Here is a 14,428-nt window from a genome sequence, read left to right as displayed (position 1 = left end):
TTCCTTTAAATTTTTATTTATCCACAATTTTTTTTTCCCATGTTCCTCACCCTTTTATTCCCATAAAAGGTATATACCTCTCACAATTAGAGCTTAGGATGCTTTTAAAAATATCCCATTTTCTGTAATAGCGGTTGCTACCTGCCAATGTTTTCCTGGGCCCAGCATGCTTTCAGCTTGTTCCCTGTAGCACTTCCTTAGGGCCAGCGTGTATCACTTCCTGTGATTTAAGGGTTTCGCACATGTGACCATGCTGACCAATCCTAGCCCCCCCCTGTACATATATTAGTGGTCCAGACCCCTTTCCCAGATGCCTGAGTGTTAAGGTCCTTGTGTTCTGCAAAGGTTGCTGTTATCTCTGCTTGTGTTCCTGTTTACCTGACCCGTGCTTGTGTTTCTGGATTCCGCTACCTGTTTGATCCCTGTCTGCTTGCCTTCACTTTTTCTGTTGCCGAACCGGATTGCCTGACCTGTATCTGTGCCACCTGCCCTGACCTATTGCTTGTTTGTCTTCGCCTCTGCCTCATCCTTTGGTCCTGCCATGTTGCTCCTGGTTATGACTTGGCCTGCTGACTACATTTGCACCTCTGGTACCCCCCTGGACCAGCTGCCGCATGTGCTAATCCTCCTCAAGAGGTAGTGACCTGGTGTTCCCCTTGGTAAAGTCTATACCCACCATCAGGTGTACAGTGAAGAATGAGGGGTTCACTTACACAACTCCCTCAGGAGGTTGGTATCATGGCACAGTGGGTTCACACTCGCTGGTTCATGACAAATTCCTGATGGAAAAAGAGGACTGTGACACGAGATCTTTAGACTCTAGCATGATCCAAGGGGTAGCTATAGACATCCTGAAAAGCCTCAAAAAATAAAAAAAAAAAAAAAAAAAAAAAAAAAAAACTCTCCTGGGCCAATGACTAACACTGTGGCCTTCTCTTCTCGGATTTTCTTGAGTACTCGATAAAAGCTTAAGGGGGGGATAAAGACGACATTAGCTCCAAGTCTGGGCAAAAGCATCTATTCCTGCTGGTAGCTCTCCATGGGAAAGAAAGAAAGAGGTCTCTATTCTCCTGTTGGCTCCAGGATCAAAAAAGATCAAATCAATCTCTGGTATACCTTAAAGAGAAGCTCTCCGATAAAAGTCCACTTTCCCCGACACAGTCGGCGGCAACTTACAGTATAGTATATCTGGTCTCACCTGTTATCCCCTTTTTCTTTAGGGCAGTAGGCCTGTGTTTCCACACAGTATTTGAGGTAATTTCTAACATATTTCTGACATTATTCCTAAATCAGTGCTTTATATAAAAAAAAATGATTTGGTGTAATAAAATGTATATTTTTAGGTATTTTTGATAGGTGTTTTTCTTGTTCAGGAAACATATCTGTAGGTTATCCAATAGAAGTCCACTCTCCCTGACACAGTCTGAGGCAACTTAGAAAATCTGCCTGTACATTGTCCATTTCTCTGAGATGGACTGCTGAGAGCCATTAAAGATTTCTCCGCTATCCTGAATATCTAATGGAAGACAAAAGCCCTAGAGCTCCAGTACGTCTGTCTGTTGATGTGGGATACCATGTCGGAGTATACCTTCACATTCCTGCCCTTGAGAACTGCGAGACCCTAAACCAATGCTAACAGAACCACTCAGCTCCTTGTAAGTGTGAGACTGTGTCCCTGTCCCAGCAGAAGGCAGCATTCTGTATGGGCTCCCCATCCTGTTGGGCTGGCATCTATAGTAGTGGGAAAGTAATATTTTTTTTTTTTCTCCAAGGTATCCCCCTCTAAATTCTCTAAACCCATCCACCACCTCAGAGAATTTAGGGCTTGAGACGACAAAGTCTAAGGAATGTTGGCATCTGTCCCTAGAATCTGAAGCTGTAATTCTCAGGTGATACGGAGGCCATTCCACGGCCGGAATAAAGACTGTCATTAGATCCAACACTGAGCCTCTCGGAGTCACTGACCGCTGAATCAAAAGCTGTTGAATTCTTCACTGGATTAATAAAGCTTTCTGATGGGTAGATAACACTTCTGGGAGACCGAATCCCAAATTACTCCTAAAAACTGATCTCTCTGACTTGAGAACAGATTGGATTTTTCTAAATTTATTTCACATCCCTGTTTTTTCCAGCACTTCTCTTACCCAGAGAATCTGCATATAGAGAGGAAAGGGTCCAGGTAAGGGACAATGACCCGTCACCTCCGCCATCATCTACATGAGGACAGACCAAACGGAAGGGCCCAGAACTGAAGGTGGAGAATTGTTTCCTGCAGTTGAATTGGGACATAATAATATGCATCACCTAAGTCCACAGTCACCATAAAACAATTTGAAAACAGATATATTACCTCAGAGGATGGACTCCATCCGAAGTTTCTTCTACACCAGACTTTAAACATTTCAAGTTTATTATAATCCAGAATGTAACATTTGGTTTTCTGGCAAACTGGGTTGACTGGAGCCCCCTGGTAACCTCCTGCTCTGGGACTCTGACCAGCACCTTCTTTGCTAGCAGGGAAAAACTTCTGTTACTGTGGCATTTTATGGGACCTGAGCAGCAACATGTGATCACAAATCTGTCTCACTCCTATATCATCACTTTTATGCAGGGACTGTTGGAAATTTTCTACCACTGTACAAAACCATGCTAGCCGTCTTCCCACAGGGGGCTTGGCATTATTAATGGGTCAGATTTTGAGAGGCCTCAGTCCTAGATGATCCCCACCATTCCTAGCCTTCTCCTTTTCTCTATAAATGCTCCCTGGGTGTCCCTCCTTTGTATGGGCCTAACTGCCCTCGAGCTTATGTGACCTGACCATTGAAGTAGCTGCAATAGCCGGTAGTAAACATTGCTGCCGAGGCCTCAGTTATTTTTTTTCTTAGGTAGATCTTAGCCTTTGTCCATCGGATCCTTCAGGGACCACGAGTCCTCAAAAGGAAACACCACTTCCTTAGACAGGTTTGCATCAATTTTAGGTGCTCTCTCAAACAGCTGATACTTCAAACAGAAATTTTCCCTCAACTAAAGGTAGGAATAAAAAAAACTTCCTATCAGGCTTTTTCCAGAACATTCTTATGTACAGCAAAGACTTCTCTCTTGGCCCCAAGTTCTCAAAATATCACAATTAGGGATGAGCAAGTCAACTCCGGATGAAACATCCTAAGTAGATTCGCATAAAACTTTGTTCCAATACTGTACAGAGCAGGCGCTCCATACAGTATTAGAATGTATTGGCTCAGTGCTTTGTGAAGTCTCGCAAGACGTAATAATAATAATGTGAAAAAACACTTCCCGAACCAGAGTTCAGGAAAGATTAAAATTACTCTTACTAGTAATTGGATTTTCCTTTAGCCTCCACAACAGCACTATGTGGAGGGATATCCCACCTTCTTCAGGGACAGGAAATAGTTTGAGACAAGCCAATAAAAGGCCCCCTCCCTCTTACCTTGCCAGTTAGTAACCTAGTACTCAGAGATAGATGCAAAACGATCCAAATGTAATAAGGTATATAACATCAACAATATACACAGTATCGCTCAATATACAAGGTCAGAAATTTCTCGTGCCGTTGTGGAGGCTAAAGGAAAATCCAATTACCGGTAAGAGTAATTTTCATCTTTTCCCCACGCCTCCACAACGGCACTACATGGAAGAATAACATATGAGAGATGTGATCAGGGTGGGACAACTGCCGACAGGACTTTGCGTCCAAAGGATAAGTCTCTATTTGTAGAGACGTCCAATTTGTAATGTTTAAAAAAAAAGGTGCCAGGATTGGACCATGCCTGACATATTTCTTCTATCGAGGCCAAGGCCCCTTCAGCCCAGGATGTGGCCAATGCCCTGGTAGAGTGGGCTTTCAATAAAGGTGGAGGAGCAACCCCTTTTGTCTCGTAGGCTAGAACAATGCAGGCCTTGATCCATCTAGAGATGGAAGTCTTGCTAGCTGCCTGGCCCCGATGCAGACCCAGATATTGTACAAGTAGCTGGTTGGATTTTCTTAGATCCTTCGTGGCATATACTGTAGGACGCATCTCCTAACGTCCAGGTTATGAAACAGTTTTTCCTTCTCTGGAGGTCACCTGGGAACAAAAGGAGGGAAGAGTAACTTCCTGTTGACATTGGAATTTAGTTACAACCTTAGGAAGAAATTCAGGAGCATGTTTTAATATGATTCCTCCAGAATCATAAGATAAGGAGGTAGGATGGAAAAGGCCTGGATCTCCCTTACTCTTCTTGCTGTAGTGATGGCTAAAAAAAACACTGTCTTTAGAGTCAATGTTCTCAAGGAGATTTATATTATAGGTTCAAAGGGCGGATACATTAGTCTGGATAGTACTAGATTTAAATCCCAGGGCGGGACTAAAGACCTTAATTTTGGGCAGATTCTAATTGCCCCCTTAACCACTTCAGCCCCGCTAGGTGAAACCCCCTTCATGACCAGAGCACTTTTTACACTTCGGCACTACACTCCTTTCACCGTTTATCGCTCGGTCATGCAACTTACCACCCAAATGAATTTTACCTCCTTTTCTTCTCACTAATGGAGCTTTCATTTGGTGGTATTTTATTGCTGCTGACATTTTTACTTTTTTTGTTATTAATCAAAATTTAACGATTTTTTTGCAAAAAAAATATGACATTTTTCACTTTCAGCTGTAAAATTTTGCAAAAAAAAACGACATCCATATATAAATTTTTCGCCAAATTTATTGTTCTACATGTCTTTGATAAAAAAAAAATGTTTGGGCGAAAAAAAAATGGTTTGGGTAAAAGTTATAGCATTTACAAACTATGGTACAAAAATGTGAATTTCCGCTTTTTGAAGCAGCTCTGACTTTCTGAGCACCTGTCATGATTCCTGAGGTTCTACAATGCCCAAACAGTAGAAACACCCCACAAATGACCCCATTTCGGAAAGTAGACACCCTAAGGTATTCGCTGATGGGCATTGTGAGTTCATAGAACTTTTTATTTTTTGTCACAAGTTAGCGGAAAATGATGATGATTTTATTTATTTATTTTTGTCTTACAAAGTCTCATATTCCACTAACTTGCGACAAAAAATAAATTCTAGGAACTCGCCATGCCCCTCACAGAATACCTCGGGGTGTCTTCTTTCCAAAATGGGGTCACTTGTGGCGTAGTTATACTGCCCTGGCAATTTAGGGGCCCAAATGTGTGAGAAGAACTTTGCAATCAAAATGTGTAAAAAATGACCGGTGAAATCCGAAAAGGTGCACTTTGGAATATGTGCCCCTTTGCCCACCTTGGCAGCAAAAAAGTGTCACACATCTGGTATCGCCGTACTCAGGAGAAGTTGGGCAATGTGTTTTGGGGGGTCATTTTACATATACCCATGCTGGGTGAGATAAATATCTTGGCAAAAGACAACATTTCCCATTTTTTTATACAAAGTTGGCATTTGACCAAGATATTTTTCTCACCCAGCATGGGTATATGTAAAATGACACCCCAAAACACATTCCCCAACTTCTCCTGAGTACGGCGATACCACATGTGTGACACTTTTTTGCAGCCTAGATGCGCAAAGGGGCCCAAATTCCTTTTAGGAGGGCATTTTTAGACATTTGGATCCCAGACTTCTTCTCACACTTTCGGGCCCCTAAAAAGCCAGGGCAGTATAAATACCCCACATGTGACCCCACTTTGGAAACAAGACACCCCAATGTATTCAATGAGGGGCCTGGCGAGTTCCTAGAAATTTTTTATTTTTTGCATAAGTTAGCGGAAATTGATTTATTTTGGTTTTTATTCTCACAAAGTCTCACTTTCCGCTAACTTAGGACAAAAATTTCAATCTTTCATGGACTCAATATGCCCCTCAGCGAATACCTTGGGGTGTCTTCTTTCCGAAATGGGGTCACATGTGGGGTATTTATACTGCCCTGGCTTTTTAGGGGCCCTAAAGCGTGAGAAGAAGTCTGGAATATAAATGTCTAAAAATGTTTACGCATTTGGATTCCGTGAGGGGTACGGCGAGTGCATGTGAGATTTTATTTTTTGACACAAGTTAGTAGAATATGAGACTTAGTAAGAAAAAACAAAAACAAAAAATTTCCGCTAACTTGTGCCAAAAAAAATGTCTGAATGGAGCCTTACAGGGGGGTGATCAATGACAGGGGGGTGATCAGGGAGTGTATATGGGTGATCACCCGCCTGTCATTGATCACCCCCCTGTAAGGCTCCATTTAGACGTCTGTATGCGTTTTGCAGATCCGATCCATGTATCCGTAAAAATCATACGGACGTCTGAACGGAGCCTGACAGGGGGGTGATCAGGGAGTTTATATGGGGTGATCATGGGTGATTTATAAGTGACCGGGGGGTTATGAAAACAGCGTCTAATATACCTGTTAGGGGTTAAAAAATTCGGATCTCCAGCCTGCCAGCGAGTGATCGCCGCTGGCAGGCTGGAGATCCACTCGCTTACCTTCCGTTCCTGTGTGCGCGCGTTCACAGGAAATCTCGCGTCTCGCGAGATGACGCATATACGCGTGACTGTGCGCAGGGCCGCCACCTCCGGACCGCACATCTGCGGTCCGGAGGTGGTTAAGGAGCCTTTTGATAACATTTATGTCTGTTAGTTTGCCGTTTAAAAACGCACTTAGAGCTGCTACCTGGACTTTTAAGGTACTTACAGATAGTCCCTTTTCTTCAAAGGGTAGGGCAGATTTTTTTGAAATCCTTGCCGCGGGGGCATCCACTCTAGGAGTCTTATCCCAGGTGGCCGAGTCTTCTTCCACAAACTGATATTTTCTCTTAAATATCTTAGAGGAGGATTGTCTCTTTTCAGGCTCTTTCCACTCAGTTTGGATTAAAGACTTGATATTAGCATGGACAGGAAAAACACGTTTTCTTCTTGTCCCCCAGAGCTGCGAACATCTGATCCTGTACAGATAGCGGCTCTTTTGCTTCTAGATTAATGGTGGCTCTGATAGTTTTTAACAAGGATTCCGTCTCTTTCACAGAACACAGAGGTTGACCATAGGCGTCTTCCGAAATATCAGTCTGAACCGGATGAAATTTCTCCTTCATCTAGGTCAGAATGTTGTTCCATAATAGGGGTGCTAGAAGTGGAAGGTCTGGAAGATAGCTTTGCTTCTACAGCTGCCCCCACTTTTCTTCCTTAAACATGCTTATCAGACTTTCCACCAGGGAAGGGGGTTTCCTCTGAGACCACTTTGTCACATTTCTGACAAAGGTTTTTTTATATGAGATGGCACATCATCTTTTAATGGACTGTTCCCGTTTTAGGAGGTTTCTCTCCCCTAGGAGACATAAAACGTCAGGAATAGTTTCATTTAAGAAATATTTCCTTTTTTTTTTTTTTGGAACCGCCATCAAAAGGAAACGGGTGCAAGCTTAACATAACTTACTAGTGCGTAAAACCCCCCCCCCCCCCCTCATACATAGAACAGGGAGGAGGCTTACCGGGCTAGAAGGCCTGGAGGTGTCTGTGGGCTTTCTGGGGGAGTCACCTTCAGCTTGTATCATCTTGGTAGTCCTGGTTAGAGGAGCGATTGGTAGCTGCACAAGGACACCGGCAGCCCGCTACTTCCTCCTCCTTAGTGCTGCGGAGCTCCGTCCCCTTCCTATGCGCCGCACGGCCCCTTCTGATGATGCAATAACCCGCGTCACAGAGGCGCGTGCGCAGCAGCTATAGGATTATGGGAGCGTTCCCAGGTTCCACAGGAATGCGGGGATACAGCCCAGGGTGACCAGCCCAAGCTGGGATTATACCTAAGGGAAGGAGGGATCACACTGCCGTGTCACGCGATCCTTTCCCCTGTGACACCGCCAGGATAACAAACCTGAAGGCTGCGCGAATACTAGCTGGTGCACGAGTTCCCGACCTTCTGAGGGACAGGAAAACAACTGGCAAGGGAGGGGGCCCTTTATTGGCTGGTCTCAAAAACGATTTCCTGTCCCTGAAGGCGGTGGGATAACCCTCCATGTAGTGCCGTTGGAGAAAATGTTTTTTTTTTTACAGTACAAATTCATTTATGGAGTTATTACCCGAAGTCTCAAGTCTTCGGCTCATCGGAACCAATACTGTACAGAGCTTCTGCTCCGTACAGTATTGGAACGAAGTATTATGTGAATCGACTTCGCATTTTATCCGAAGTCGATTTGCTCATCCCTAATCACAATCTGTATGGACTGTGGCAATTTCTCATCATCCAGCCCCATATTTGTTCTCACAGCTTTAAACCAGAACATTAGTATTCTCCGCAGGGAAAAACGGCTTCCCCGGTGGCTCATATCCAGAAGGATCCACAGCCAAATACAATTCTCCCTCCTCCTCCAAAACCTGACAACACCTCACAGTAACTGGAGAGGGAACATGACCGAACTAAAGAGGTAACTAGGACGACTTCTAAGCAGCCAACCGAGACTCAAAAACTAGCAACTTAAAGGGGTTCTGCAGTTCTTTTTAACTGATGATCTATCCTCTAGACAGATCATCAGCATCTGATCGCAGGGGTCCGACAACCGGGACACCCGCAGAATCCCGGGAATCTTGGTTGTTGGACCCCCACCGATCAGATGCTGATGATCTATCCAGAGGAAGAACTACAGGACCCCTTTCATACTTCCTATCAGGGATAGGGTTTCCTCCTTCATTAACTTAATACAATTCTGATATAAAGATTAAGAGGACAGCTTTTTCTTGCACACTACACAGACCCTCTCCTTAGCTCTAGAGCAGGGATGGCCAACCTGCCACCCCTTCAGCTGTTGCAAAACTACAACTCCCAGCATGCTTAGAGACCTGAACATAAACCATAATCTCTATCAATCATCCATGCAGAAAAAATAAATAAAAAAATGCTGGGCACCTTACCCTTGTACTGGAGTGTACCGCTGAACTGATTGCATCATGGTAGTACAAGCTCATGGAACCAGCCACGTAACAAGCACACAGCGTTCAACGCAAGGAACTGGCTGGGCTTTTCTCCCGGCATGCACTTGTAGGCTTCTCCCACATATGGCCTTCATCAGTGACCGCTTCCTTTGCTCTGCTCATGGACCGGAAGTGACGTTATACTCTGGTGAGAATACACAGAGGTCCATGCCACGGATGGGCATTCAGGCACAGCCCACAGACATGCAAGGAACCCTTCCTTTAAACAATTCTGGTTTGCATTGTCTAGAGGAGGAAACGGGTCTCTTCAAGGGTGCTGTCATAAGGCAAAGGGGAAAATGTATACCTGGTACATATGTGGCCAATAGCAAGGGGCTTGACGCCTAATTGTTTATACTGTAGAGGACATTGTGGCCCAGGGGTTGAGGGAGAAGGAGGCCACACCACCCACAGTCAGCGCCACACTGAAGCGTTCTGTGATAGTAGGTCAGGCTACACACAGGGACCTCCACGCTGGTTTGTCCTGGGTATTCTGTGTATTCGTAGCTGATGCTTTTGGATTACAATTATTCCCAATTCCACGCAGCAATTTTCATTGATATTTCTATAGCTTTCTCACGCGGTTGGAGAAGAAGATTTAAATTTAAAAAAATTATAGGTTTTATTAACACAAAGTTCAGGCTTCACAAAAACATACACGTTTCATTGTCAGGACATATGGCTAGAGTAAAACAAGTAAAACATAGACTTCACTGGCCGCAGCTCATATGGACCCAGTATCTGGACACACAGGATCCATACAGATGAGCAAATAACTTACATTATACTTCAACCTGCATTACTCCCCAGGCTGCCGGGGCTACGTTTTCTACCCAGGGCAGGGCGGTCTGTTCAGTCTCCCTAAACTGATTCATCTTATATACAACAGTGGTTACATGGTGTAAGTATATGGAGATCCTATAGACACATCTGTATGATGCCTGTGTGGGGGTGGGGGGTAGGCGGCTCACTGCACAGATTCAACCAAATACATAAAAAAATGATAATAAAAATAATCCAAAAATAAGACAACGCTCCTGCCATCGCCGACCTCACACTGAGGAGGGTAAAGAGTCACAATGAGAGGTGGAACACAAGGAGGCCCCCCACTAGCCTCATGTACCAGGGGGTTGGTGGAGACTATAGGAATGTACACGAGGCAGTCGAATAAGAGGTTTCATAGAATCCATGAGGTGAAGGCTTCTCAGTGAGAAGTGAAGGGTCCTGAGGCGTCTTCATCTTTTTACTATTCTCAGGATGTTGGCCTGTGGAGAGGGAGAACTGTCAGTATTGGATCTTCACCCTCACACAACAGAAGTAAAACTCCTATCATTGCTTGTATCTCATTAGAGCTGTAACCATACACAAAACATGGAGTCTTACCTGTAAAAATATGTCGACTAATTTGGCAGATATCCCTTCTATAGAGGCCAGGTCCTCCAACTGAAAAATAAATAATTTCTTAAAAAAAAAAAAAAGAAAAAAAGGAGTTGTCCCTTCTTGCTGTTACGAAGACAAGATGAGACTAATAGGAAACCACCAGGTGGCGGATTAACAGCAGAGCAGGCCGTCTCTGCACCGTTTCGGTAGTTCCCACTGCAATGCATGAGAGCTATGTAAACAGCGAAGCAAGCCATAGTGCGAGTCAGGGTAAGCGTATAGCTTTACTGTGACACGCTGTTTGTGGCTCCCTTGTTATTGTCGGGTGGTAATAATTCAATTAAGAATTATTAATTATGGTCATAAAAATTATTAATTATAAAAAAAATTAATTTATAAAATTTGTCATAAATTCTTAAAATCATGACCTGGTGAATCGTAGACAACCTAATTGATACAATTCACATCTGAGGCCGACTATTTCCTCAGATAAATAAGTTCTTTTTGACGAGAGATGACGTTAATGATAAAACATGTAGTTCTGCATTATACAACAATACACAGGTTTATAAAAATATGCAGATTTATTGGTTACAAGATTATAAACATATATAAGTAGATAAACACAATGATACATGCAAATGAATATATATAGCGTTAATATAAAGCATTACAAGCTTAACAATACATGTGAGTGGAAATAACTTGTCACATTATAACAAAGCTATTATTAGGTTAGGATATCAAATAGGAACATAATTTATATACATTACTACTGTTCAGAGAAAGCCTCATGATATCAGGACGGGCCTGTCTAATCCTAGACATCAATATGGAATGCTAAATACATTCCACCCCCCTCTAACCAACTACACGTCACATGACTTCAGGCATGGGCAAATCCATTCAAGGATATAACTTAGAAGAGAACTGTATCCTTCCGCCCCATCCTGGACTATTTTCACACATATGACTTTGGTAAGACTATTAAGACAAATGACAGATATAGGATCTTTGCTAGACCATATCTTAAATGGAAAGGACTCGAAATAAGTCTTTCCTGTGGGAAACCATCACTTAGCTTGGCGAAGAATGTTCTATCAATATATATATATATATATATATATATATATATATATATCTAAGCAATTATTTACTACTTTGCTAGATTATGAGTCTTGATTCTTCTGCAGGTAGAATGAAGCCTCACAATATCCTAAAACTACATCTCAATATGGAGATGATTAATTAATTTAATTATGTATTTATTCGCCAATCTAGATGGTATAATTTCACCCACACTATCAAATTAGTCTTAATAAAATGAAATATCATTTTCTGTATCTCTTACCAAGTCCTAGTAGAAATCTCACTTCTGCTCCTAGGAAAGCTGGGTGGTCCATCATAGCACATCTCACCATGGCTTCCATCTTGATAGACCCCTCTAGACAGCTTTACTTCTCTTTCCTCTCTTGTGTGTGTGTTCCTATTCTCTGTCCTTTTCTCCCCCCCCGTGTATGGTTTATGAACACAAACTTATCAATTAGACACACCTTCCTAGTTGGAAGTTCCCAATCATAATCGGATGGGTGTGACTATTGATAAGAAATGACATCATAACCTTACCCAGAATGCACTTTTGCTACTGTTGTAATGTCACCTACTCATACCTAGGTGGCACTGCTGTGTAAGCTATTTGCATCATAGTATAAAGGGTTAACTTCTGTAAGTCTGAATAAAGGTATAATATACAATTGACCTTAAAAGCTTTAATTCAAGGCTATAGGGATTAGATTTGACACTTGTAGCAATTAGAGACAGACCTCTAGGCGTCTCTTCTGACTGTTTCTCACACTGTTTATTTGTTCATCGTAAATAACTTCACTGGCTTTGTTTACTCAGGGATATCAGTATCTACTCTCATACCAAAGAGGTGAATAATTGTTACAAAACACATCTGCACAGACACTCTTTTAGAGACAAAGATTCTCCTAATGAGAAATATATATAATATACTGGATACATGTTGTCTTCATCACATATAACAGTATAATATATATTATATGTTCTACTGATTATCTTATTCTAAGGACTAAGGCTCATTAAATACATACATACATATTATATATTTTGTTTCATTAATAAATGCCTAATTGTATAGGTAATCATCACCAGCTGCATAGAGCTTATCTTTACCTCCCGTCATAAATTTATCAGTAGATAAGGAGGCCTCTTCTCAGACTGGTACATTCATGAGAAGAATAACACTAAAAAGTAGAAACCTTCGTGTGACCTTACTTTGGCCTTCTCAAGACATACAAAATTGTAACTATAGTGGAGCATGGCTCTTAAAGGTAATGAACATCCATCTTGACTAAAAATGAATTGGATATCAATGTATTTACCTATGAAAAGGCACGACAAATCCCCCCATTTCAGCATATTCAATTTCGTTATCAGAAGGTTGAATAGGCTGAAATGCAATAAAGGGCTTTTCATATGTCTTCTTCTAAAGATTGGGGAACGCAAGTTTTACCTTGGAATAAATGTATCACAATTTTGTGTGTACTTTTACGACAGAAATCTAATGCATAAACTTTATGATTAGTTAAACTACAAGTAGGTTACATTTCTTGACAAGATTAAAGTAAAAAATTAAAGAGTAAAGGTCCAGCACCCTTCGTCGGCTGCCTCGCAAAAAGGCCACTTGAATGAACAGTCTATATTGATGTCAAAGTTAATGTCCCTGCCTCTGGGGTCTGTCCAATCGGAAGACACATACCTACCCCGTATTCCTCAGTCATAGGGGTACCATCCATCCATACATCCACTGTAGGGGTGTCCACCCCATTACACACTAAATCCCACCTCCAGGGATTAGTGTCTAACATCACCATCTGGGTATCCTGTTCCCAGTGGGCATAGGTGACGAAATAGTATCCCGTCACCTCAGGAACGCAGTTGTCTCTCATGATCGTAATCATGAAAGACCATATGGATGGAGACCCCTTTAACTGCGCATACCTTGGGTCCTTGGCATCGGTTCGTACCTTTAAAACTGTGGCTCGATACAAACCCTCCAGTTTTACCGGACCACTCTGATCATTCCAGATGGCCTGATCAGAGTCACTGCAATTTAACTTTAACATCATTATGCTGGTTCGCAAGTAATCTGTGGATACATGTCCCTGTACATAACTGGATTCCCTGGTGATAATCATCTGGGAATCCCTCAACATACAATAAGCCTTCAGGGTGCCTTTTACCGGAATGGGCCTATCGAAATATGTCCTAACCCTCAACCCGTTTCTGCTATCCTTCCCTAGGAAGGTAGCTTTCAGGATATACCAACCGCTGTACTCTGCCCCAGTGACATCTTCAGGACTCAGCAAACCCTCCTTTGTACACAACACTGAGGTAGTGTTGGCTCTCACTTGCTGGTAAGGGTGCAGGTGTGGATTCCTAGACACCCATCTTAAGGATTTGATAGGTACAGGGTCCAAGTCCTGAAAATGCCTGTATTCCTTGAGACAGAGAGCGTGCAAGTCATGTTGTATGGCAGACACATTCTCCACCGGGGTATAATGCTGAATTACACCGTTGGCAAAACCCTCTCTCTGGAAACCATACAGATACCATTGACCTGGTGTAAAGGTAACGTGCTCGTATGGTTCCAGGATTTTGCCACCCAAACATTCCACCATTAAAAGGCCGCGTCCATCAAGTGATATGCTGGCCATACCAATATTAGTCCCCAGGTCCTCCCCTGAAGAGGCTGAGCCTGCCACCAACATGCTTACCACCAGTGTCACAAGCTGGATACGTATCCCATTCAGAGGATGCCTAGCTCTTCCCTGGTAGTGAGGTCCCATGGAGTGTCTCCCTCTTGTGTTCTGCAATGAGATGGAATGTGTATAAGTGTATCGGATTCACCTTCGATCCACCAAGCCATTTTCTCCCCCCCCCCCCCCCCCCCCTCACCCAACTCGGAACGGTCTTCGTTATTGAGTTGGGGAGGCTCGGGTGGCTTTGGCCTGGTCGATGTGAATCCAAAAAACTTCCTGGCGTCTACGGGATTTCTTCTTGCTCGTGATAGGCCTTTGTACCTTCAGCATG

At 42.9% G+C, this 14,428-nt stretch overlaps 1 protein-coding gene across 5 annotated transcripts in view; it reads right to left on the bottom strand.

Annotated features, from left to right (window-relative positions):
- Positions 1 to 9,529: 9,529 nt before the first annotated feature.
- The window catches only part of LOC122923136 (kinesin-like protein KIF22), a 39,661-nt gene continuing 34,762 nt past the window's right edge, over positions 9,530 to 14,428 (bottom strand). For 3 of the 5 annotated variants that reach the window (XR_006387234.1, XR_006387235.1, XM_044273857.1), the window contains 3 exons: positions 14,113 to 14,205; positions 10,316 to 10,375; positions 9,530 to 10,197 (listed from right to left, as the gene is read on the bottom strand). Coding sequence is in view for 3 of the 5 variants with exons in the window: in XM_044273857.1 (XP_044129792.1) it covers positions 10,168 to 10,197; positions 10,316 to 10,375; positions 14,113 to 14,205 (183 nt within the window). In the remaining 2 variants the exon portion in view is untranslated. The remainder of the gene's footprint in view (positions 10,198 to 10,315; positions 10,376 to 14,112; positions 14,206 to 14,428) is intronic. The other 2 variants (XM_044273858.1, XM_044273859.1) reach the window with 2 other exon arrangements.

Source organism: Bufo gargarizans, unplaced genomic scaffold (genome assembly GCF_014858855.1).
Source record: "Bufo gargarizans isolate SCDJY-AF-19 unplaced genomic scaffold, ASM1485885v1 original_scaffold_1247_pilon, whole genome shotgun sequence".
NCBI classification, from domain to species: Eukaryota; Metazoa; Chordata; class Amphibia; order Anura; family Bufonidae; genus Bufo; species Bufo gargarizans.
This window is presented reverse-complemented; position numbering and strand designations above follow the sequence as displayed.